At 38.8% G+C, this 25,787-nt stretch overlaps 4 protein-coding genes across 4 annotated transcripts; 1 reads left to right on the forward strand and 3 right to left on the reverse strand.

Annotated features, from left to right (window-relative positions):
• Positions 1-703: 703 nt before the first annotated feature.
• Positions 704-1,786, reverse strand: LOC135650212 (auxin-responsive protein IAA9-like). Its single transcript, XM_065169441.1, has 4 exons — positions 1,486-1,786; positions 1,200-1,399; positions 1,022-1,109; positions 704-899 (listed from the first exon to the last, which is right to left on the reverse strand). Exons 1-4 carry the CDS (start codon positions 1,698-1,700, stop codon positions 857-859), a joined length of 546 nt encoding a protein of 181 aa, XP_065025513.1. The 5' UTR covers positions 1,701-1,786; the 3' UTR covers positions 704-856.
• Positions 1,787-15,221: 13,435 nt separating this feature from the next.
• LOC135648489 (probable monogalactosyldiacylglycerol synthase 3, chloroplastic) lies at positions 15,222-18,374 on the reverse strand. The gene is made up of 8 exons (XM_065166235.1): positions 17,740-18,374; positions 17,243-17,415; positions 16,910-17,071; positions 16,689-16,830; positions 16,388-16,612; positions 16,245-16,307; positions 16,088-16,162; positions 15,222-15,873 (listed from the first exon to the last, which is right to left on the reverse strand). Exons 1-8 carry the CDS (start codon positions 18,052-18,054, stop codon positions 15,598-15,600), a joined length of 1,431 nt encoding a protein of 476 aa, XP_065022307.1. The 5' UTR covers positions 18,055-18,374; the 3' UTR covers positions 15,222-15,597.
• A 4,796-nt stretch (positions 18,375-23,170) lies between these two features.
• Positions 23,171-25,662, reverse strand: LOC135648491 (uncharacterized). The gene is made up of 5 exons (XM_065166237.1): positions 25,187-25,662; positions 24,871-25,088; positions 24,490-24,694; positions 24,310-24,351; positions 23,171-24,111 (listed from the first exon to the last, which is right to left on the reverse strand). The coding sequence occupies exons 2-5, from the start codon at positions 24,899-24,901 to the stop codon at positions 24,054-24,056; spliced, it is 336 nt and encodes a 111-aa protein (XP_065022309.1). The 5' UTR covers positions 24,902-25,088; positions 25,187-25,662; the 3' UTR covers positions 23,171-24,053.
• On the forward strand, positions 23,238-24,185 carry LOC135648490 (uncharacterized). The gene has a single exon (XM_065166236.1). It carries the CDS (start codon positions 23,486-23,488, stop codon positions 24,020-24,022), a length of 537 nt encoding a protein of 178 aa, XP_065022308.1. The 5' UTR covers positions 23,238-23,485; the 3' UTR covers positions 24,023-24,185.
• Positions 25,663-25,787: the final 125 nt, after the last annotated feature.

The following is a 25,787-nucleotide window of genomic DNA, read 5'->3' on the forward strand; positions in this document are numbered from 1 at the left end:
TACCAATTGATCAAGCGCAGGAAGAAGTTGACAGCTGACATGAAGAAGGAGACAGGTCTTCAGAGTGCTTTTGTTATCAAAGCCCTCAGAATCTTGTAAAACGGATAAAGTAAATGCTTTATCTGTGATCATGGTTCATCAGAATTGCAATCCGCAACAAGCACGAAAAGATTTCAAAGTTTTATGTTCAGATTGAAACCTTTGATACAGACGAGTTCATGAAAATTTATAGGAAGATGTTCTTGAAGATACAGTGGGAAGCTGAAGAGCAGAGGAGGATACTCTCACTTGCAAAATCCAATTTACTTGTTGCAATACATATTTATACGATTTAATTCCCAAAAAATCATGGAACCAAAGATAAAGAATAAAAACAAGAGATTAAGCTGATTGAGGTAAGAAATGGGATCACATGAGAATTCTTATGGAAAAGATGGTATGACATGAACAATCTGTGATAATGCTCATTGTATGATGGTTGACAAACAATCCTGTAATCAAGCCTTTCATAAACAACAAAAAATATGTTGGAGAAGTCAGACATGATCTGCTTCTTTTCTGGCCTACCAAGACACTCCAGAGACAATAACATGTGAACATCATCCCAAATTATTGTGGCATATCATCTTGCAATAAAAGTCATCTAATCCACTACATCAACCAAAGACTTCGATTGCAGGACCAGGAAATTAATCACCCCATGTACACAAACACACACACGTTCTATAGAGTCATGATGGTGTTCTGCTACATACTGCAGCAACTGAAACAAACATTACATGAGCAGAAAGAAACATTACATGCTACTAAGCCACTGGCAAATGGGACAGTGATTTCCCTTTCCTTCTCTGCCTTCTCAGTTGAGTATCTTGAGACGCTTTACGGACTGGATGAAAGCTCTGCAACAAGCATCAGAGGATCAAAGCTCTTCATGAAGAACAAAGCAATCTGGGTTCATATTTTTGGAGGTCTTAACTTGCAGCAATAAGGAGGAAATTAATGGAGAGGGCAGGATACTTACTCCCATGGCACATCTCCAACCAGCATCCAGTCCCCATCCTCGTCTTCGTAAGTGACCTTGTAATAAGCAGCATCAGATTCCTCTCCGTCTGCAACATGGCCAACTTGCTCATCTTAGCTTTCTTGAGCGGTAGATGTCAAGGAATTCTATGACAAGAGGATTTAGATATGGAATATACCGTGTTGCTTCTTGGGAAACATCTGGCTTAGCGTGAGGAAGAGGGCCTGATAAGAGTCATGGAGGGAGAGATCCACCTTCCTCCCTATGGCTACGCCTTCCATGTTCACCTTCACGCAGTTCACCCGCCTCTTTCCGCCCTCCTCGCCCTTCCTTCGCGACACTCTCACCGGCGGCCACCCAACCAGAACTCTGCTTCCGCTGCAACATATTTTGCATGCAGTTCCGACACCATTAGCCAACAACTTTACGGAAGATTCTTGGCCAAAAGAACTAAACGAACTTACAGGTTAAGCTCCTGCAAATGGTTGAAGTGGCTGTCGTCGTCATCGCCATCATCATCGTCGCCGTCCTTGTGCACGAAGAGAGGCGGCGAAGTTGCCCCGTAGAACATATCATCGAAACCTCTCTTCCTGCACGTGCTGGTTCTCTTCTCGCTGGCAAGACCCAGCTCCGCTATCAGGTCACCACCGGGGAGTGCCAGGCCGAGCTCCAACTCCATCTCCGCCGCAACTCGGTGTCTTCTTCGCCTTGGCTGAGCTGATGGAGCACTGGAAAGGACCCAGCTGGGCTATGTTCAGCTCGTATATGTACATGCATCAGGATCTACAGGAGGGAGAGATTTATGAGGGGAGGGGGAACAGTGTGCTGGGTTCGGAGGGGACCCAGCCGCGGTTATCATGTCTCCCTGCAGCTGCCAACTTTTGTGCTCTCTCCCGACACGGTCCCCTTCCATTGTTGATCCCTGTCCTTTCTTTAAGCGGTCGAGGAGTGCAGAAGAGGGCAGCAAGTGGTGGCTTCTCTCTTCTCCTCCGCCCATTTCTTTCTCCCTGGGGTCAAGATGGGCCAACCCACGAATCAATTCCGCCAGCTTAATTTTCCATGGTGGTTGCCGGTGTGTCCATGACTTCCTGGCCAAGCTGTCTCTTCCACTCTCTTCCGTCTCCTTTGGAATGGTTGGTATGTTTCGCATCCCATCAGCACAACACATCAAACAGATACTGCAAGCAGATGTATCATCACAATGGAAAACTCGGAATGGACACCACAATGGAATTGACAATGTTGCTTTATGGCCGTCAGATACTGCTTGATTTCAGAATGGCAAGTGTGCTTTGTCTTGGATTGCGGTGTCGTCCATGTTGTGTCACTCAATACATGTGATGGAAATCACAAAGGTTACGTTTGCTTTTTGACCAAACACATCTACTTAGACTTGGATGCAAAATCTATCATTACTGCTCATTTTGGTGTGCTTACCAACTTGATCATGCATCCTTCGCTCAAATCACGGGTCGGTTAGGTTGAGGAAACGTAAACCCTAACCCAACCAGACAGACATTTGAGGTTCTCAAATCCGACCACCCTAACTTATATTATTAGATTATCTAATCGAATCATGATTCCTAACACATGTAGCATAGTGAACTATAAGAACTCAATAATTAGCATGACATCGAAGATATCTATCTAAACTCTATAAACATAGTTTCACGAGCTATTTACTAACTTAAGCATAAGAAGAGTCGTGTCGAACATGTGTCCGATATAATTTTATCTTTGCGTCATAAAATGAACGAGACACAAAGGAATAATCCGACAAGATAACATTCGAAAAATGAGCATCGAACTTTGTTATTATTTAAGAGTAAAGCTACAGATGCTAAAGCTATATAAGCATCAACATAATACGATAATGTTACTAAATCGAGTTCAAAATATGTTCCCACCGACCCCGAAAGCCTGCACGATGCACTCTCCTTCCGAATTCATTTATATATAGATAGATATACGTATTCTCTTCGCTCAAAATATGCCAATGTGCAGCGTTTGCGACCACAATAACTAAACCGCCTGCTCTCCGCGCACGTAACAACGTGTATCGAATGACGCCCTGCTTGTCTCCTCCACGTACATGCACACACCGGCGCCGTCCTCGGAGACCGCCGAGCCAGCAGGCAGCGATACGTACCAGCTGTCCTTTTGACGTCAGCCGGAGGGGAGAGTCCCGGAGTGAGTCCATTCCGTCCGTGCATGGAGGTCGTAGAACAGCGTCCCATTGCAGTGGATGTGCATGGGGATTTGGGAGGCGGAACAGCGTTACGACACGGCCCGCGTGAGGTCGAGGATGAAACGACATGGCCGTGGGTTTGTTTAGCAGACAGCGTAGGGTCCCGAGGGGAATCCCAGGGAGTCATGGCTTCGGTTGGAGAGACAGAGGCCGCCCTCTCACTCTCTCCCTCTCTCTCTCTCTTTCGGTGGGCTTCTTGTGGACGACGACTGCCAGGCAACAGCTGCAGCTCTGGTGTCGACGTCTCGGTTGCCGTGCGTGACGAGTTGGCAACAATTGTTTGACGCACACCTCACGGCATACTTCGTGCAGGCTGTAAGCACAAGGTTTGGAAGTTTGACAGCCTTCATGGCGATTTCATGTATGCATTTTGGTACTCAAACATGCAGAAAGCCCTCAATGACTCGTAGAGTCAATTATGTGGGTACAAGAAACTTATTTTTTGGTAATCTCTTGACAATTCTTTGTATAATAATAAAATATAATTTTATTATTTATAATATCATAATTATCAATCATATCTTTATTCTAATAATATCTTATATTGTTTATCAATATCTTAATTACATCGATGTTACTCGATGCCACTTTATCGTTCGATGTTGCTCGATATCATAATTCGTCTTGTGATGTTGTTCGTTGCTAGACAAAGAGAAAAACACTACTCGACAAATAAGAAGATCATATTTGTCACTCGATATTACTTGTCATTCATTGTCCGTCGCTTTGAAGATAAGAAAAAAAATATTTATGTTCATTTATAAACGGATATCTTTGAAATATTAAAAAATTTAAAATAATTTTTTTAAATAATACAAATGGATTGCAAATAGAAATCTTCATGAATACAAATCATAAGAGATTTCTACGATGCTCCGTGATGCTTTAACGTCCATCTGCCAACAGTTGTAATAATCTCATGGGAAATCACAAGGATTATAAATTATCATTGCTAATTCATATATATATATATATATATATATATATATTAATTGAGATAATATCGATATTTCTTGATACAATATAATATGCGTGACAATATGGATACCATGATCCAAGATCACGTTATGTATCATTAAATAACCATCCCACGTTTTGGTTGAGCCACAAATAATTCCTCAGAAAGAAGAAAGGTTTGGACAAGTGGTGGAAGATATGGTTGTGATTTGCACCCCATAGTTTAATTTCTACACAATCTTTATTTTGGATTTCCTATCATGTTAAGAAAAGAAAGGTATCCCATGAAGGATGTGATTGTTGTCGCATGTGGGGTTTAATCTTTAATCCAAGGAATAAATTTAATTTTGACAATACTTAACCCCAAATAGTTGGACTATAATTAACTTATTGTTTCAATAATTTAGGGTTCTTCGAGGATTATAAAATCTGAATTAAATCGGGCAGTTGGAATGAAAACCAAGAGCTCAACCTTCTATATATTCTGTTTTTTAATTAGACTAAATGACTCCTAAAAAAATAAGATATTTTTTACTCTTAATTGGTATGGGTCTATCTTTTTTAACTACTTGCATCTGTATTTATATATCTCGGGTTATTAACTTGGGTGTTAGAGGGATCATGTCATAAAATCTTTTTCGATCTCGATCTTCATGCAGATGATACCTCGAGAGCTCGATGTTTCTATCTCGGAAGTATATCGGATAATCCCTACGCATTTGGGTCTAGAACACGTCGATCAAGACATCAATAATATTTTTCCTTATTTATGAAAATGCATATTACAATCTAAAATTTATTTTCTCTTTGACAATAAAATTAAGACCAATAAATATTGATTGGTACAACATCAATATTTCTTAGTACAATCCGCATGATAACATTGCTGCAAGAAAACTAATATGAGGATCCAATAGAAGATTATGGAGTGTATCAATGAAGAAACATCCCTCGTTTTGGTTGAGTCGCAAACAATCCTCCATTAAAAATGCTTGAACAAGTGGTGGAAGATTTGGTTGTGATTTGCCACCCTATTGTTTAATTTGGACACATCTTTATTTGGGATCACTTATCATATAAATAAAACAAAGGTATAGAAGAAAGATGGTGACCGTTAACAATGAGTGTATCTTATGTTATTGAGGATATGCTCCTCTAATGATGTGATGGATAGTCAAATCTTGTCCCAAATGGGGCTTAAGTGGCCGAAATATGAACCAAATGCTGCATGTGGGGTTCTTCGTGGAGTTCAATTTTTTAATCCAACGGAACAACTTTAATGTTGAGAATATTTTCGACACTATATGAACACCATTTTTCATCAAAATGGTCAATGGTTACTATGATTTGATTCAATTTTGGGTTGTTTTCCATTTTACATCATGAACTGATGTTTATGGTGGTTTTAGCAGTGTTATGTTAGAAATTGATTCTCTCGAAACTAAACTAATCGAGGTTTTTTTTTTTATATTTGTCTCAATTTAATCTCGACCGTTGATATTTTCATTTGACTTTGAAGATGCTTATTCTGATAAAATTACGTCGAGGGCATTTTTGATAGTATTTATATGATTGTACATATAGAGATTGTACATAAGAAGATGCTTAATATTAAATAAGTATTTGAGATTGTACATAAGAAGATCTTTATAGAGAGCTCTCGATTTTGTTACTCTCATGATCGATGCTGATTACGAAGAATGATTGAGTATTTCTCCAAAGCTCAATCATGATTGAATCATACTGAATCCAAAATATGGTAATGTCTCACTAACTCGATCGATTTTGTTGTAATGACTCAATTGTTAGTCAAGTATCGATCACGTGTCGCTACGAGGAATTCATATGCTCTAATGTCGTCGACTACATGACACGTCATAATATCATCGATTATATTTTTACTCTTATGTCCGGTGGAAAAGGTTAGTGAGATGGGTTCAAATGATTGCTTTGTTATCAATAATAGCAGGCTGCTGAAGAATACTTAAATATGTTGTGTGCCTAATTCTGAAGGTCTTTCGATTCCAAAAGAAATTTCATACGATTGTGACGAATATAAGATAGTATGCTAATAATTACTATATCATTTAAAGATTATAGTAAATTTGGTAATATAAATTTTTAGTAAATTACGTATTGTTGATTATTGAATATTAATTCTCTTCCATATAAGTTAACCTATCCCAATCGATAATTTATATGATCAAATGCAATATTCCACATGCATGTCATGTTCATATTCCCAAAGTATTTCCGAGTACCGACCAAAATGCTATCTTGTTGAGTCACAAATCAAAGCTGAGGCATAACAAAAGATCTTTAAGTTCATATATAAGAGGCATATCAAACGATGTGAACTTGACGTGACAATTGAAAGGCCCAACAAGAGGAGCACATCGACTTTCTCATCAATAGCAATCGATACACTTCCAATTTTGACAAATGCAATATATTAAGTAGGAATTAGATGACATGGATACACACTTCCAAGCCATGCCAATCGAGAACTTGGGTTAGCTATATGTTGGTACATTGTAATAGCATCATGTCATTCGGCATGACAGACCTTTTCATACGCTTACAAGATCTAAAATCCGAATACAAAATAACATGATTTTACGAGATTTATAATCTCAACACAAAAAAACATAATTTGTAAAGATGAAGAAAAATACTTGTAAGTGGATTGTTGATGCCAAAAAAAGAAACCATTTATATTAGATATATGTAATTAAAGACGTGAATAAACAATTAGCTGACTCACTTTTTCTTAGTAATTGGTAAGAGAACTAGAGCCTAGAAGAGATAGGATGGATAGTTGATCATATCTAGTATAGATCATTCGAGGTTTGTCTATGAATATTCTTATACTACCTATCTCTTGTCGGTCCTCTGAGATGGAGGAGGCTAGATTCTTTCGCTACCTATCTCTTGTCGGTCCTCTGAGATGGAGGAGGCTAGATTAGTCGGAAAGATGTAATGTAACCTTGCTTTATAAGTTCAAGGATGCAATGTAACATTGCTTTATCAAGGTAAGAAGGGATAAAGAAAATGTCTCAAGCCAATGCGCAAGTACCAAGCACCACGATATGAAGTAACCCATGCCATACTCCCAATAAAAGCTCAAACAACATTTAACAAAAGGGTATATGTATCCAAAATCGACATAGGTGGGTAGGTAGAGAATACCTTTAGTGTAAGACAACTCTCTCTAGGGATCTTAACAAAATAGCCTTATAACTTCTAGAGAAAGGGTGTCTCATCACAAAGGGGATCCTAGTGATCGGGACTAGGCAACTGTTTACCAAAAAACACAAGTCTTCACAAAGTTGTAAGACCATGTATGGGTGCTGGCGTTTGTCTTGTGTCGAAAGGTCGAAGAAGTTAGTGACATGTGTAAGCATAAAGATCGTAATTATGATATTATTATGCAAAAAATTTTAGTGTAAGAAACTAAAATCAAATTAATGATATGTATCTTTCGATGTCATTTAAAAAGTCTTTATCTAATCTATAAGTATACCATCATCGAATTTGAATACTATAATGATGTTGATCTACAAGAAAAGCTAGACTTAACTTTTTCTCTCTTTCAATCTGTAGCATCTGTATTTAATCACTACTCACAATTAGACTGACGACCATTAGAGGTCATTGCCCTCAACAATATTATCACCGACAATAAGTTGTCGATCATAGTCCATCGATCACACATGAGGAATCATACATTGCTCACAAGTAGGCAATGGACTAGATAGAAAAGTATATCAATAACATAAACGAATTATTTAAACATCATAAATCAAACTCAAATAACATATTCACAAGTAAATGATGCTAATAAATAGATATAAATTATTTAATTTCAAAATATGGTTTTGATACTATAAAAATCATAATTATGCTATTGCAAAAACCTTTAATGCTAAAAGTTGAAATTAAATAATAATAGATCAAATTTATAATGCATATTTTCTTTATGTCATTTAGAAAGCCTGATTTGTAGGTGCACCATTGCCAATCAAAAAGTTGTAGCAACTAGACTTATATTCTTTTCTCTTTCTATTTTTTATAAAACTGTTATGAGCGATGGATTATGGACTAAGGGAGATTGAAAATATATTTATAATATTAATAATGTGAGACTAAGGGGAGATAAGAGAAGATACGTAATATCTCAATAGTATCATGCCATGTTATATACGTCTCATCTTGTATAGAGTTCCCAAGAGGTCCTATCTATTTATAGACGAAAGTAGAGAGTTTAGGATAAATAATTACGAGAGCCCATCTCATCCTCATAAGGAATCCTATCATAATTGAATTTTTTTTTTTATTATAGTCAATAATCATAATCAAAATCCAATTAGATTTATAATATATCTTATAGAACTACATAATTTAACACCCTGATGACGGAGAGCCAGCAACCGAAGCCCCATGAACGATGACTATAACTATAACAATACTATGGTAAAATTTTTTATTAGGTAAGTTACACTATCTAGAAGAGAGGCTCGCAGATATCTCTACGAAGATGCAAATTACTGGCACCTAGCCAAAAAGTTTATTAACGTAGGATAGACTTACTAAACCGATTATTACACGTGGACTGAACCGATCCATCGGATCGGGAAAAGTAGGAATTGGACTTTAATTTGGCCCGTCTAGTTCTTTAATTAGATAACCTTTGATCAATAACACCTAAAATACCCTTTTGTCTGTAATCGTCATTCCATTTGCTTTTAATAAAAGTATTTAATTATCCTGATTAGATGTCATTCATCGCCTCTCATGCTCCCCATCTTTGACATTTCATTAGCTTTTTTTTTCCCTCTTTTTATCGAGAATACCCTCGGAATGAAACCTCACACTTGTGCAAATTTAATCTCCCAACCTGTGATGTTCTAACCTTTTTTTCACAGGTTATAATAATAATAATAATATTAATAATATTAATAATAATAATAATAATAATAATAATAATAATAATAATAATTAAAAATAGAGATAATATTTAAAAAAAAATTAAAATAGAGATAATCGTACTTTTCAATAGATATTTATATCTGAAAATTATGCAAAATATCATTAAATTTATGAAATTTATTTTATTAATAAAATAAAATAAATTGAATCGATGGATTAAATATAATATAATATAATAATATATTGTTGTTAAAAATACAAAAACTCATAGATAATAAATATTGCGATCGAATGCCAAAATATCTTATCTCTTCCATCATCTCCGCAGAAACCATTGCTTTTGATGGGCACCCAGCTCAGCTGGACGCGTGCGAATCACGCGCGTCACGCCCGGTGATCTCTGCGCAACGATGACGCCGCTTCGCGTGGCGACGACGCAGAAGCGACAGTCCTCCCACCGCCACCACTACGCCTTCCGAACGCCAGCCGAAAGGAGAGCAATAAAGGCAAGAGGTCATATGGAGACACATGATATGGAAGAATGCAAAAGGCTACGACGATGGATCGGCTAGCCACCATGTGACGGGGTGGAGCCGGCCAGCGCAGAGATGTCTCCGGGCCGGCCTCACTCGCCGGTGGTACCACCACAACCAGCCTGTCATGAAGCTCCATCACTGTTTCTTCCTCCACTTTGATCCGAGTAAAAGAAGGAAGGGGAAGACTCCAGTGATTACCGGAAGATATCCGGGTTGTATTCACGGGTGCTGTACACACGAGACTGCTCTTCTTCGCCTGCACATATGCCTGCCGTATGGTGGATGGCACTGCTCTTTGCCTCCATTATTATCGCCATTTCCAGATCATAGCAGGTTGCGAAACAAATCAGCTTCTCTCCTTTGCATTCAACTCCAAGTAGATGCGAGAATTAATGTCTCTGGTAATATGACCAACTCATATAACGTGTTCGTCGTACGTAAATGATGAGCATGAGGTGAAACCACATTTTGCTATGGCATTGTAGCCAAAAGCAGCAGCATTAATTCTTGGAATTAGTAGTCCTTTCTGTTTGGTGCGGGAAAAGGTCGATGATGCCGACGACACCATTCAACAAAATGCTTACAGCGAGGAAGAAGAGATCGGAGCAGAATTATGTATGAAGTTAACCTTCATCGAGGGTTAACTCTTCGATGACTATAAAAGCAGATGACAAGAAGGGAAAACTCGAACCTGATCGCTCTCTTTCTCTCTCTCCACTACTCGAATTGGAGAAACCAACGAGCCTCTTCATTTCTTTCCACAGCTTTCTTGAACTGTTGGGTACTGCTGAGGGCGAGCAGAAGACGGTTCAGGAAATCTGTGGGAATACATGCAGAGGCTGGAAGAACTGAGTGAGTGTCGCAAGAGATGTATCTCCAAACAATGGTAAACGATGTTCTTCCTGATTCGAGTTGATTTCATTGTCTCGATCATTTGTCTGTGATGAGAGTGTGTAGATCCATGGCATTATGGACAGAGTGATGAACTAATATAGTTCATGACATTAAGAACCTCTCTTCAGGTTTTGGAATTGAGGTTGATATCTACCGATTTCAATGCCGAGAAATCATTGCGTGTATATATAAAGAGGATTTTGAAGATTGAGATTACATTACGACACAATTCATATGTGTAGTCTTATCTATGATTGCTGGTAAACTTAGCAGATCACGAACACTGTAAATGGCAATGTTGCCAACTATTGCCTTGGATATATGTGCTCATCCATACATTTACATATACATTCCCAATTTGTTGGAACTTGTTTTTTTTTATATATATTATGGTGAATTTGATATGACTTCCAATGAGAGGGGAGAAGAAAGAGAAGTGAAAACTTAATGAAGTAAAGAAGAGAGAAGAAAAACATAAATAAAAATAATTAGTCTATGAATTGAAAAAATTGTAATGACGAATAAAATATTTCAGAATATCGAAAGCATATAAGTATGTGTACATGTCATCACTTTTCTACTCAATCTTGATTTGATACTTTGCTACTTTGTGAGTAAGTCAATTTTAAAAGTCAAATTTGTCAAAGAAACAAAACTAAATAACATTTGCTATTAAATAGACGCATTGAATATATATGAATTTAAAAGTCAAACTTCATAATAATTAACTAAGTATAGAATATTATAATTTATTATTAATTGATTATCATTATCTCATCCTCATCTGCTTGATACTTAGTTATCATATTACCTTCAATTAGTGGATAAGTTCCTTCTATTTAATTTACTATTCGATCGATATATCTTTGTCTCATTTATCTGTATCTCATTCCTCTAAAGGCAATCTGTGGTAACATTCGGATGTCGGTTTGCAGTGTTTGATATCAATTTCACATAGTTTATTGGGATACTGTAACGAAGCCACGCGTGCGTGCGTGCGTGCGTGCGTGCGTACGTACGTACACGTACACGTACACGGTTTTCTTTTGGCTTCCCTCTGCCTAAGCGTTGCGGTCTAATTTCTTTCGGGCGATAAATCGAGGGCGGTCGATGAACAGTGCAAGCTTGAAATATCCTGCGCAGGAAACGGGAAATGGCATTGACGGCGGCGGCTTGGGGCCAGGCGATTCTGCGGCCGCTGCCTCCTCATCTCCAACCAAGCCCAACCCGACGCCATCTTCCCTTCTGGATCTCCACCAGAACCGCCGCCGCCGACACTACCACCGTTGTCCGCGTCTCTCCACGACCTGGAGGAGGAGGAAGAGGAGGGAAGGAGGAAGAAGAAGAAGAAGGAAGCATGAGTTCTATTGATACGTCGCGACTCTTGTCGGTCGGTCCTCCCATGCTTCTCTTCTCTTCTTTTCTCAAGCTGCTTTCTTTCGATCCCCTTGATTTTTATTAGGGCTATTTGGGGAATCCATCACTACTGTTTCGATTGCAGTGTTGGTGACAGATTCTATGTGACGAAGACCCAAGTAAGCCAATCGATCCATGACCGTGGTTATGGATGGTCAATAACCTGGCGATTCTGTAGTTTAGTTATATGTTTGATTTATTGTTCTAGATAATGCAGAATTCTTTATGTGCCACATGCTCTATCGAAAAATATGAAAATGGCCGAGATGCTTATTTTGTGCCTTCTGATTAATAGTGGTTCGTCTGAAATGGTATCAGACGAACCACTTTATTGTTCGCATCAGTTTGGTATCAGAATTGTGCTTGCATCAAATATTTAAAGAATACCTTTGGTGATCAATTAGACTCCTAAATATGATATATGGTAAATCAGGATGAATAAAAAAACTTCAAAGTTCCCAGCCAAGTGGGTGATCCTATCTTTTTCTAACAATTGCATTGTATGCATGGAGAGGTTCTGATATGCTTGCGCTGTGTGTGTGGAAATAGCTTAAATGTATGAGCAGAAATCTTGTACATGTTACTTCTTATAAGATCCCATGGATGTAAGAGAAATTGGTCATTCTTATTATGAATGTCAGATGAAGCTAAAGAATGAATGGGAAGTTGAAAGTCAGCAGAACTCTACTTAAAATAATGTGCAGGTGAGGGTAGACAGGATTCTGAACAGAGGAAGTTTATTGACATTAATATGCATATTGAAGTTATTGATGCTACTAGGGCCTTTTAGCGAAAAAGAAGTTGTAGTAGTGGTGCAGAATAGCTAGAAGGGGGTTTTCTAACTGCTACAACAGAGGAGGGAGTGAAGTGTTTGATATGAGAATTAGAAGAGAAGAAATGATTGATAAGTTTGATAATTCAGTGGCAGGCTAGCAACTTGGAAGCGTAGGAAAATTGAAGGCTGTTATCACAAAATGGAAAATCTATGATGGTAGCCTGAGTTCTAATCCTCTTCATAGCCCGTGAGTTGGTTAGGAGCTATCACAAAAAGTCTATAAGCCTTGCACGTGTAATAAGGATTATGATTTACTTTTATGGGAGTCTATTGAGATGCCTGATGTTCTTGGATTTCCTTAGCAAATCAAGCGATGGACTATGAAATGTATAAGAAATTCTGACTTCACAATTTGCTTAGTGATAGAATGATAGCATATTTTAGAGGGCGGAAAGAACTAATACAAGATTCCCCTTACCATGTCTATTGATCATAGCCATCAAGTGCTTATCTCAAATATTGGATAGATCAATTGGTGATAAGGAGTCTGGTTTCTACACTTTGTGAAAGAAGTTCAGTACTAATCTAATTTTTGCATCAATAAGTTTTGGAACCTTGGTGTAAATTTCAATTGGGTCCATAACCTTAAAACAGAAAAAAAAAAGGACTCCTAAAATTTTTATAATGTTTCTTTAGCTTTCCTCTGTAATCCATAACAGAAAGCTGACATGATAATTACAAGGACTCAGTTTGCCAACATGGCATAAAATAGTGTGAGAAACTTTAAATGACACTAAATAGTATTGAGCTGATGCACAACTTTTCTAGGTTCGTAAGTTAGTCCTATGGTGGAAGCAAGTCTATCTTTATCAAGCTTTAGGGGTAGCTAATGGTAGGACTTGACTGAAATGTTAACAAAGGTTGAGTCAGTTTACATAAACTGAAATTAGGGTTATAACTGAGATTCACCCCAAAGTTCAAGGACTAGTAATCTATTCTATACAATATTTGTGTGTGACCTAGTTGTATTTTGTGATTTGGAGCTATTTCCTTGGGGGAAATTAAAAAGGCTTTAGAAGATTTCTCTCAGTAAGGATAAGTTGATAGAAATAATCAAATAAGTGTGATGCACCGTAGTCACTTGTAAGTCAAAGGTGTTTTTTTCCCCCCTAGATGTGATAGGTTCCACTTCTAACAATTTTTCTTTCTTTTATCTTTCAATAATACTAATAGTTGTTGTTGCTTCCACTTGACTCGTGAGACACAATGACAAGTACAGCTGCTGTGGCATTCCCCCACTGAAGTTGGCGGTAGTCATAAAGGTAACATTTTCTACTTCCATCGACATTGGTTGCGATCTCCACTAGCACCGGTTGTAGTGGCTGAATATTCTTGACCGCTGTATAGCTGACTAAACAATCAACGGCATGTAGGTTATTCTTTTGACGGTTACTTTCTTAAAGAATATAGTTGCTTTAGACGATGCATATTGCTGTCCAGAAAATGTGTATTGCAGTTTAGAAAATGTCGAGGCTCTTGTGACCAAAATATGCTGCAAAAAATTCTGGATATCATTCATCACATCTTTATATTCTCAAAATGAATGCTTTCTCTATTTTTCTTGATGGAGATATGTGAAGTTTGACTACATTAGTGACTGATAGTGACATATAGTGGGTACATCAGTGTGCAATATGGAGAAATAAATTTACCATAGAAGAAATATTTTTCCATGAATATACTATCTCTGTTTTATTTACAGTCTCATTTCTTCTCATCTGTCATGGTCTTGTTCTCTTGATTACTTATGGTTCCGCTCCTAATTGCAACAACAGGATGATTTCTATTACCTATGGAAATTGGCTGCTGGCTCCATTGGTGGTGCTTCTGCCGTCAAGTATGGAAGCGTTCTTTTCCCGGATATAACACGGCCCAACATAGTGCAAGCTCTTTTGATGATATCACTGCCTGTTCTTGTTGCTATTCTGATTTTAATCAAGGAAAGCAGTAAGGATGTCCAAGATGAAGAGCTACTTTAAAATACTGATCCATTCTCTGCTGGGATAACATGACAACATCTGCTGTGTGCAACAACAGAGATTGATGACACCAGTTTGTTGTAATTGAAACATGACCTGATTCTCCTTTTTCATCATTATTCAGTTTTTCTTGAATCTCATTTTTGAGCAAATTTTGTGAAAGAGCAATTACAAATTCGATACAGCTCAAAGACAGGTATGCCTTGAGTACCCGAATAAATCCGATCTGTTATCAAGGAAAGAAAATCCTAGTTGAGAAATTTTTTGATTACCTCTCATGCTCATCAGCCTTTGTCAGTGTCCTCCAAAAACTTGCTTAGATGTTCTGCTTGTGTGAGGTGATGATGGAAAACTATGGCTATTTTTCCAGAATACTAAACTTACAGACAATGCTTACAATTGAGCATAACTCAGAATCTGGACCAGTTCCACCAGGAAAAGAGAGAACAACCCTATGGTACAATGAATGATACAGGACCAACAAATTCCTTCACACAGCCCTGGAAACAAACCCAGCTCACTTGTCGTCTGTCTACCTGATAACTTGAGGTTAAAGACTTAAACTTGAGTAGTCGGACAAACACAGACAGAGACACAAAAGGAGTACTATTTTTGCATGAAAAGGAGAACAGTTGGGAAATGTGAGAAGAAGAAACGAATCACACTGAGGAGACTGGGAACAAAAACCCCCATCGCACTTTGCCACCATTCTCTTTAAACAGGGTTTGCACTGGGCAACTGGAACCGCTTTTCTTCAGCGGTAGCTGTTCATGGATCGGCTGTTACACCGGTCGTGAGAAGGAGGTCAGGGAGAAGGAGGAAGTCAGGGAATCGGAGATTTGCGATAGAGGCCCTTGTTGTTCCGTCAGCTGATGTATGTCCTTGACGATGTCGAAAACTGCATCTGGCTGTGCCAGTTTCAGCGCATTCTGGGACATCTTCTTCAGCACTTCTGGTTCAGGGCCGAACCAGCGAGCAACAAGGCTGGCCGTCTGCTTTGAGCTCTTGGAGAACACTCCGGCTCCGTTGTCGACAACGTATGGCACATTGCCCACCTCCTGCAACACACGTAAGATCACTTCTAGTGCACCCTTTGACAATTGAAACAAGGAAGATATGGTCTCTTAAATCCCAAAACTACGTCTCTCCCTCCTCTACCGATCATGAGGACAAAGATTGAATGCATGAGTGCTTGTTCTTGCGATTGCATCAGTCGAAAAAATGAGATGGTGTTTGTGCGTGCCATCAGTGGGATGTGCGAACAAACCAAACCTGTCCAGGAATGAAGTCATTTAGGATGATGGGAAGCCCCCTTATCAGAGCCTCGGCAATCGTCCCAGGTCCAGCCTGATGAGAGAAAGAATCAGCACCACATAAAGCATGATTACCAGAAGAAATCGAGTAAGACAGACTAAGAAGAACATTACACCTTTGTTATGATGCAATCACAAGCTCCCATCCATTTCTCCATTTGAGTTTCGAACCCCCTTATCTGTCATCACCGATCGGTTGGTTCTAAGCAGACGTCCCAGGAAACAAAGATTACAGAGCAGAGGTTTCAAGTTTCAGTACCTTCACAGGGATCTTCCACTGAACATCCTGTAGCGCAGAGCTTAGGGTTCGATTACGGCCACAGATGACCACAAGTTGGCCGATGGGTTTGCCGAGCTCCTTGTCAAACAGTGACTCACCAAGGGCCTTGGCAGTCTTCTTCACTGGACCCATCCCCTCACCTCCTCCCATGAGTAGCACCGCAGGGAGCTCAGGATCCATCTCAAGCTCTTTTCTCAGCTCAGCCTGTTGGGTGGTAACAAATGCATCTAAATTTCCATGCACAGAAGAAATTACCATCTAAATTTCCATGCATTAAAACCTTGACGAGAACTGCACGACAGAAGGAAGGCCTGATGGGCAAACCAAACACACGGATCTGCGAAGGCTCGAGTCCATCCAACGAAGCCCTCTGTGCTACTTCCTCAGAGGGGCAGTAGCATCTGCTGACATCAGTGTGGAACCTGAAGCAGATGGGAGTGGTTCCGTCAATTCAAAGTCATGGCGGCACAGAAAGAAGATGGCAAGAGGAGTCGCATGCACCATGTAGGGTGGCAGGTGTTGAGGTCCGTGATGACAGTGACGAAAACAACCCTCTTCTGAAGGTTCTGCCATTTCAGCACCCACAGAGGAATGTGCTGCATGAGGGGATGAACACTGATGATGATATCTGGCTTATACTTCTTCAGACCAGCCTCCACCTTCCTTCAGTCATCAATAATGCATGATTTAGAAGGATAAGTACAAAAGAACACGGAAATCCTGTTCCTGAAACTGACACCCCTAATCGATGAACCGAAGGTAGACATGTTCTCGAGTGTCCGTGGTTGCTTCATTCAAGAAGGGAAAGGGGGAGGATACAGAAACGATCCGTACTTGGCATAGAAGGCTGCAATGGCGGCAAGATAGACGTTGTGGATCCAGCGAGGAGAGGTGCCATGAAATGCGACTCTCCACAGCTGCACATGCTTCACCATGAATTTGTAGGACCTCTCCATGTCGTTCAGCGGCCAACCCGCGTGTTCCATGAACAAATCCTTCACAAACACCTGTACGTGAAGAGAAGAATCATGCAGAATACATGAATCGGGATCGTCTCTTTTGTGAATTCTTGATCCTTTCCTATATGTTTCGATCCAAAAAAGCATTAAAGATAAGAAATTAAACAAAATAAAGAGGAAAAAGCAATCGATGAGGGATGATTAGCAAGAAATGTCAAAAAAATTAGACCTTTCGATTGCAGAAAATGACACCAATTAATCATCCAAGAAGCCATACTTTCCACAGATTCTTAATAGGCTAAAAACGAGATCTTGGGCGAAAACCTGCACCAAACAGAGGAAAGGGGGCACGAGAACGAGCGATAGACCCACCTTGTACTCGTCGCCGAATTCAATGCGGAAGGCATCACGAATCGCCTCAGCGGAGGCCCGATGCCCGCCGCCGGTGTCGCTCATCAGGATGAGCACGTTCTTGGTCCGCTCAGCCCCGATCTGGGTCATCTCCATGGTGCCTTCCTCCTCCTCCCAGAACCCGATGTCGTCGTCGTCCCCGACGCCCTGCGCCGAGGCGCCGGACGGGAGTCTCTTCCTCTTCCGCGTCAGCAGCTGCTGGCTGTGATGGGCCAGCACGGTCTGCATCACCACCTCCCGTATCGACTTTCTCGGCGACACCACCGGCGCCGCCATGGCTTCCCGTACCGCCGCCTATGTCGGGTGGTGGTGGTGCGGAAGAAGGGTAGGACAACGATCGGAGAGCTCCGCCGCCACCGCCACCGCGAGTTGGGTTGCCGGATACGTGGACGGAGGCGGGAAAACACCAAAGGGAGGGTGCTATTTATAGAATGGCATACGTTTGGATCAACGGTTGCGAATGGGAAGTTGAAGAGAGAGGAGACGAGAGAGAAGGGACGGCTAAGCTGGCTTTCCGAAGGCCAACTACTATTCTTAGAGAGAGGACTTGGTCGGGGAATGCCAAACTGTTTCCATAGAGACAAGCTTTGTTCTACTTGATCACAATGTTTTGGTCTCTTATCTTTTGTTGTGGGAGAAAGGAAGGCAATTTGATGTTCTTATCTTTTATTATGGGAGAAAGTAAACAATTGTTCAATTATCCTTGAAATTTTTTGAATTATATTAAATCAAATTATAAGATGATCATGAAAATCTTTATTTTTTCTGATTGGAAAAACGACGAAAAAAATTTCAAATATCCATTAAATATATATGTTATATGATGTTTATAAATAAAATTAAGTTAAGCTCTGATACCAATTATCATGATGCACGAAACATTTGACTTACTAATTTAGTTAAATATAAAATATTAACTCAAGAAATTTAAATCCAAATTAATATTAGTACATTCATCAACTTTTATATAATGATATAAGTCTATGTGGGATAAAATTGGAGTATTTCATCTTCGGTTATCAAAATATGAATATTAAATTTTAATTTCTTGGTAATTTAGTTCTTGATAAAACTTGTTGTAGTCCTTTGGAGATTGGATGTGTAATAATAAAAGTAATAATAGTGGTGGAGGTAAGAAGAGAGTCGAAACAATGATATTAAAAAAAATATATATCCAGTGCATAAGGTTATTTAAATATTTAGGGGGGATCAATATGTATAGTGTTATATTTAAATATTTAGAGAGGTTATTTATATGATTAGAATCTTGATTTTTCATATCATAAGGGAGCAATCTTATCATCATCCAAAAAGCTCACCCTCTAAAAAGGCTTACCTAGTACAAGGCTTCCACCAATATTAAGTTTGAGAAGGATTAATGTATACAACATTACCTTTAAACATTAAAAGGGATAGTCTTTGTGAAAAAGAGTATATCTAGTGGATAAGGCTCTTGATTAATGTATGTAGGTTTACTTTTAAATATTTAAGGAGATATCATAGATGGAGATGATATATGATAACTAATAATAACAGTGATGACGATGGGGATAAAAAAGGTATGGTCAATGATAACATGATGAATGCATTTTTGGTGATATTGGAGGCAATGGTAATAATGATAACTATCAAGATATATAAGTAATAATAATAGCAAATATGATGATAATTATAGTGATATTGTAGTGATTGTGGTGAAAAATAACGTTCAATGATGAGGATATTATTTGTAACAATGGTGAAGAAAATAGTAGTAGGATAGCATAAAAGTATAAAAGTCATGATTATGCTGTTGTTACGTAGAAAATTTGAATATCATTAATTGAAATCAAATAATAATAGATTAAATATATGATACATATATTTTGATGCTACTCAAAAAGCCTTTATTTGATCACCATGTGTGTAATCATGGATTCAAAGATTGTAATGATGTTGTTATGTAAGGAAAATTATACTCATTTTCTCCTCTTTTCTTATTTTTTAGAAAATCACTATGAGTGATGGATTAGGGATAAAGTGAAGACGAGAGAAGATATGTAATCTCTCAATGATATATTATTTCGTCCCTAAGAGGTCTTATCCAAAATTGGTATATACAAGTAAAAGAATTTTAATTTTTGAACGACAAAACTATAATGTTGTTTGAGATATATAACAAAAAAAAATTATATTGTAATGGGTAGAACTATCAAAAGTACATAAGTTGAAATTAAAGACAAAACTATGATTTACATAAATGAAACTCAAACACTCATAGCCACCCTCATAGTTGGCACTATATTTCACGGTGCTCATGCACGCGGGTCAACGATGCAATGATCATTCGTCGCTTGTGCACCACCCACGATGGCATACCTCTTCTCACATGGCTGACCTACGTATCATATTATCATGTTCCTCACTAGTGGAACAACTCCGTGATATGCCATTGATTGAGCATCACCGACGGATCGTCCCATTGTGCGGTCGTGCACATGTGTCGATCGGCAACCCCATGATTGCCACGATGCATGATTATTCCCACACATCTACTATGCAACTGCTAGGGACCATGACCTTCGACATCCAGTTGATGTTGATCACAGCCAGTAAACGCTGCAGCGACATTACTGTAGATGCCGTAGCCATCGCAGGTAGTAGTGTTACTGCAGTCACCATAGGCAATAGTGCTAATGTTGTCGCTTGTAACCAAGGCAATCCGACCACTATAAGGCTATTGCACACAAGTAGCCATGCATATAACTGTCACTAGCTCTCGCATCCTACGATGCTTTCATTATGTACACAGTCGTTACCCTCAATTGGGTTGGCAATATCGAATGTCATCGTCCTAAATAATACTGTCGTGGATAATAAGTTATCGATAATGGTCCATCGATCAAACATGAGAAACCTTGCATTGCTCACAAGTAGACAATAGGACGGATGAGATAATAATACACAATCTAAATATAATAACATCTTTTCACAAGCAAAGAATATTAACAAACATATCTAAATTCAAAATAGATCTAAAATATTTTTATGATCTAAAGTACTTAATTTTAAAATATGGTTTTGCTACTATTTTAAGAAAAACTTTAATGCCAAAAACTAAAATCAAATGACAAAAGATCGAATATACAATATGTCTTTCGATATTACTTAGAAAGTCTTTATTCGATCTATAAGTATTTTATTGTCAGATCCAAAAGCTACAGCAATAGTGATCTATAAGAAAAAACTAAACTCACATTCACAGATTGCTATGAGCGATTGATCAAAGATAAAGTGGAGATGAGAGAAGATATATAATCTCTCAATGATGGATTATTTCATCCCTAAGAGGTTTTGTCCTACGAGAATAAAGGGTCTATAATAGTAATTAGAATGATCCTTTCCATTAAGATCATCTCTTAAAAAAATTTATTATAATTGAATTTTCTTTTTATTAATCGATAATTATAATAAGAACCTAATTATATATATATAATATATCTTATTAAATTAAATATAGCCACATAATTTAACAGATAGTTATTGAATGGGAGTTTCATTATCTGCATTCTGGAAACATATATAAAAGTTGTTAACATTGTGCTGTAAATGCATATATGTTGCACATATATGATGATTAAGTGTGTCCTATGTGAGATTGGAGGTCATATTTCCAATGAACCTTATAATTCTCAAAGTAGGTTCATCAAAGGTCTTCCAACAGCAGTTGGAACCTAAACATATATTAGTAAGCAGAGGTTTCCGACTTTCGAACTAATATTCAACATGATGGATCAATTGTTTGAAGTATGGGTTCTATCATTGTCAAGGATCACTAAACACAACTACCAAGAATTTTTTGGTGCAAAAGAAATGCTTAGTAGTACCTGAATCAGATCCTTCCTTCCCTCGGCAGCTGACCAATTTTTTGGACCTCAATCGATCTGACATTGTGATGATTACTGTTGTTTATTTCTAATTAATTATTTTCTGTACAAAACTAAGTTAAAGGTGGCTACATTTGGTAGGAGTTGGTGGTGGATGGGATGACATGAGCATGACTCAACCAAAGAGACAAATATTAGGTGCCTCAGTAGCTGCATTAGAAAGCATATCAAAGAACCTACTAAAACAAATAATAATGCCTCATTCAGATGCAACAAATGAGCCATTTGGATAAGCTTTTTAGGTCGATCGAATAGTCCTTAAAGACTTGTAGGATTAATGTAGTCTATGTAAATAGCAGATTTTACTCATAATATCAACAAATGAAGATGCACTGTTCCTCCCCATTGCCTATAAGAATCACCCAATGGAAGATTGTTATCCTCTCCTGCCTTTTCTAATTGATCTTATTTTATTTTTTATTCTAAAGGTGTTATACATTTTTCTTTAGAATTTTATGATCAGTGATCGATCTGATTCTTCAAAAAGTCCGGTATGTGATATATCAAGTTATTAGGCAGTCTTATGTATATTTATTTAGAACTGCAATTAAGAAACTTACAAGAACATTGTATTAGATAACATTTCATGCTGTTTCCTTGCTGCTTTTAGCCTCAGAAACAAGTGAGATAATATGCAAATATATGTTATGGTCTCACCATCTGACTTAGTTCATATTTAATTTGTAATGATAACCTATACTAACCCAATTAACTGTAGTGTTAGATGTTATTTACCTATGAGTGACATCCACCATCTTGACAGACTTAATCTGCACTCAAAAGAATTTTTGACCTTTCATTTTGTGGAGTAAATCCACCATGAATTTTTCTGACATGTGCAGTCATCATCACTTATGTAATTAATGAAATGTTTCTGTATCTACAATATTTATGATCATGATAATTTCTTACAAATTTTGTTTTCAGTAAGTTTATAGTAAGATGAATATATTCTTAAAGCTGAAATATAAGGAGGCTAATGTGTCTTTTCACTTGGAAGATCTAACCAAAGACTAATGGGTCTTCTTCTCCATCAACTATTGACAGCAGCAATCCTGAATCTGCCTTTTCCTACAGCTAAGACAATTCTGAACATATTGTCCTCTAAATTCTGCTGTAAGAAAGACCCAGTCACAGTCTCAGTCATCCATCTCCATGGGAGGAGGAAGGAGGATTCCATTCTTCCCAGTGACAGGACAGGCTTTACTTGTCATAGTGCCTTGATGTTAAACTGCACCTCTTACTTTGTCCTTCCTCTGGTAACACATACTGGATGCTACTGTTGTCTTGGTGCTGCCCATTGCTTCAAGAGAAAAAAGCTCAATGGTAAGTGGGTTATCAACTTCAGTAGTGGAAGTGTGATAATAATTTCTACTGATGTCTCTGCTTTCTAATCCATGATGCAGTCATTCACAGTGATGATGTATGGTTTACTCTTCAAAACAGAGGTGTAGTAGGTCTGTGTAAAAGATCAAAAGGGCAATGATTGCTTTGCAAGTGAGCATCCAAATCTACCCCATATATGACCACAAACATCTCTACGAAAGTTCGTGATGAAGAAGAAGCAGAGAGAGCGTTGAGTGCAGCAATCCGTATGGGCACCACCCACCTCATCTTGCCTCCCCTCAACAACTGCGTCCTTCATTGCCGCAAAGACCACAAACCAAAGAAGCAATATTGAAGCCACCAACTTCGATGAACCACCTTTCCTCTTCCAAGCACCTCTCGCCTTCGTTCATATACGACACCAACCATCACAGATCTCATCCAAGGCTGAAGCCATGGACTGGTACTCCTGGCTGTCCGAATCTAGCCTCGATCCGGGCCTCGTCTCCGAGTACGCTCTTCTCTTCTCCAACAACGAGCTCGTTGAGGATGACATCGCCCACTTCAATCACGAGTTTTTGCTGAGCATGGGCGTCTCCATCGGCAAGCACCGGCTTGAGATACTCAAGCTAGCCAAGAAGGGCATGTACAGGTCGCCGCGCTCGGTGGCGAGGCTCCTCGCTGCCATCAGCATGACCAGGAGCTGCATAGCCAAGTACGTCCGCTCCCTCGTTCGGCGGAACAGTTCCGCGATCGTCGTCGTCCCCAGGCCTTCGTACAACGGCGGAGCGGCGCCCAGGGGGAACATGTTGAAGAGGAACAAGAAGCTGGTAAAAAGCAAGCAAAGAGAACTGCTGCTAACTGACGGTGGCGTAAAGGTGTCTTCTCCGGTGAGGGTATCGCGTAGCGCGAGTCCGATGATCGACAGGTACAAGGAGGGCGCTGAGGAGATCAGGTGGGACTCCATGTTTCAGGACCTGAAGCCCACTTGATTCCCATGTTGCAGAAGGCTTTCATGTGTCATTAGCTATTCATGTGGGGAGGTGGTAGTGGTTCAACAGTCTGTTCTTCTTCTCCATGGCTGCTGTTGGAATTATGGTGTAAATAGGAAAGGAAAAGGCTAAAGCTGAAATGAAAACTAGTAGAGATTTTTCATTTTTTTACTTCCTCTTGGAGAGAAGGAAATGATTGGAGGTTAGCTATGCAATGCATGTATCTATGAAAATTTTAATCTATTTTCATAAATATAAGCTCTTACAAGCTTGCTGAAATCACCTACCTCAAGATGCAATTGTTTTCTTGGGAAGAAAAGCTTTCATGGCTGCATTCAATAATTAATGCATTGAGTTGGCTTGATACTGTCAACATCTCATAATTTAAGACTGAAGGTTCTCCTAGATTATAAACCATCAAACATAAAAAATACATGGAATGAAAATAGTAAAGAAAAAATCTATACCTTGTGAACAGATTCTGCATTTGATGGAACAGCAGTCCACTAATTTCAGCCTGGCAAATTTCCCAGTCTTCTGGCCATTCAACATTCCAAGAAGCTCCACAGGAGGACTGTACTGTGATGTTGTTGGCCTGTCGATGATCAGAACCCCACACTGGGCTGTCCTTTTGCCTCTGAGTTAAAAGGTTCCATGTGCCTGCCTGCCTGCCTGCCCACATGAAAAGGCATGCATTTGGTACCATTGCATATAATCTGATATATTATGACTTGCATTTAATAATTGCCATTAAGACAAACCCATCAAAAGGGGTAGCAGCACTCTCAACCATTGCATTTAATCTGATAAATTATGACTTGCATTCAATAATTGCCATTAAGACTAACCCATCACAAGGGGTAGCGGCACTCTCACCATGCCGATCTACAGATGATCCTTGCCTTTGCTGTACACTGACTTGGTCTTCAGGCTACTGCCCACACTGAGAAATTTGGTGGCTGATGATTCTGTCGTTTCATCTTTCTTGTGCAGTTGAGGTGCTGAGTGAAATCATGAAGGATCATGATGTTGATCGAAGCCATCGACGAATAACATCATATGAAACCTACAAGAATTCAAAGTACACCATCTTCTTGTTAGAAGAGTTGGAAAAGAACAAAAGTTTGTGGATCTGTCAAATGAGAAAACCAAGCACAATCATACATGTAGAAGCCACCAATGCCATCTCCACAGAAGACTTCACCTGGAACTTCAAAAGCCATGCATGTCAAGACTAATAAGCAGAGATCAACCACAAGAAATGATCACACAGTTACAGTCTAGTAGAAATGTGAAAAATTAACTTTGGTGCTCTTCAAAATCATATAATTAATCTATTTTGTAACTAAAAATCTGTCACTTCCAAGGAGTCACTTGCACCAACCGGGCATGGATGATACATATCTAGCTAGCACTTGGAAGACTAGTCACAGACAGAACATTGTCAACAAACAACTCTGGAAAAGAGGGAAAAAGCAAATTCTAAAACATGATCAAACTCTGCAAAGGACCTTACACATCAGAATTGCTAGTTCTGCACACCATGATTTACCAAATGAAGTACAAATTATCTTCAACTACACTGCTCACGGCAGCAGCACTTCAATTGAGTTGTCGCAGAGAATTGAGCTGGCATAGGACTGCTAAGCCAAGAGCTTAAACTCATTAATGCGTTTCTCTACATGGTGAAAATACTAAAATTATAGGCGCTCATGGATGTCGCAAAATCTTTTTTCTCTAATCTTTCTATAATCCTTTACATCTA

Source organism: Musa acuminata, chromosome BXJ3-9 (assembly GCF_036884655.1).
Source record: "Musa acuminata AAA Group cultivar baxijiao chromosome BXJ3-9, Cavendish_Baxijiao_AAA, whole genome shotgun sequence".
NCBI lineage: Eukaryota > Viridiplantae > Streptophyta > Magnoliopsida > Zingiberales > Musaceae > Musa > Musa acuminata.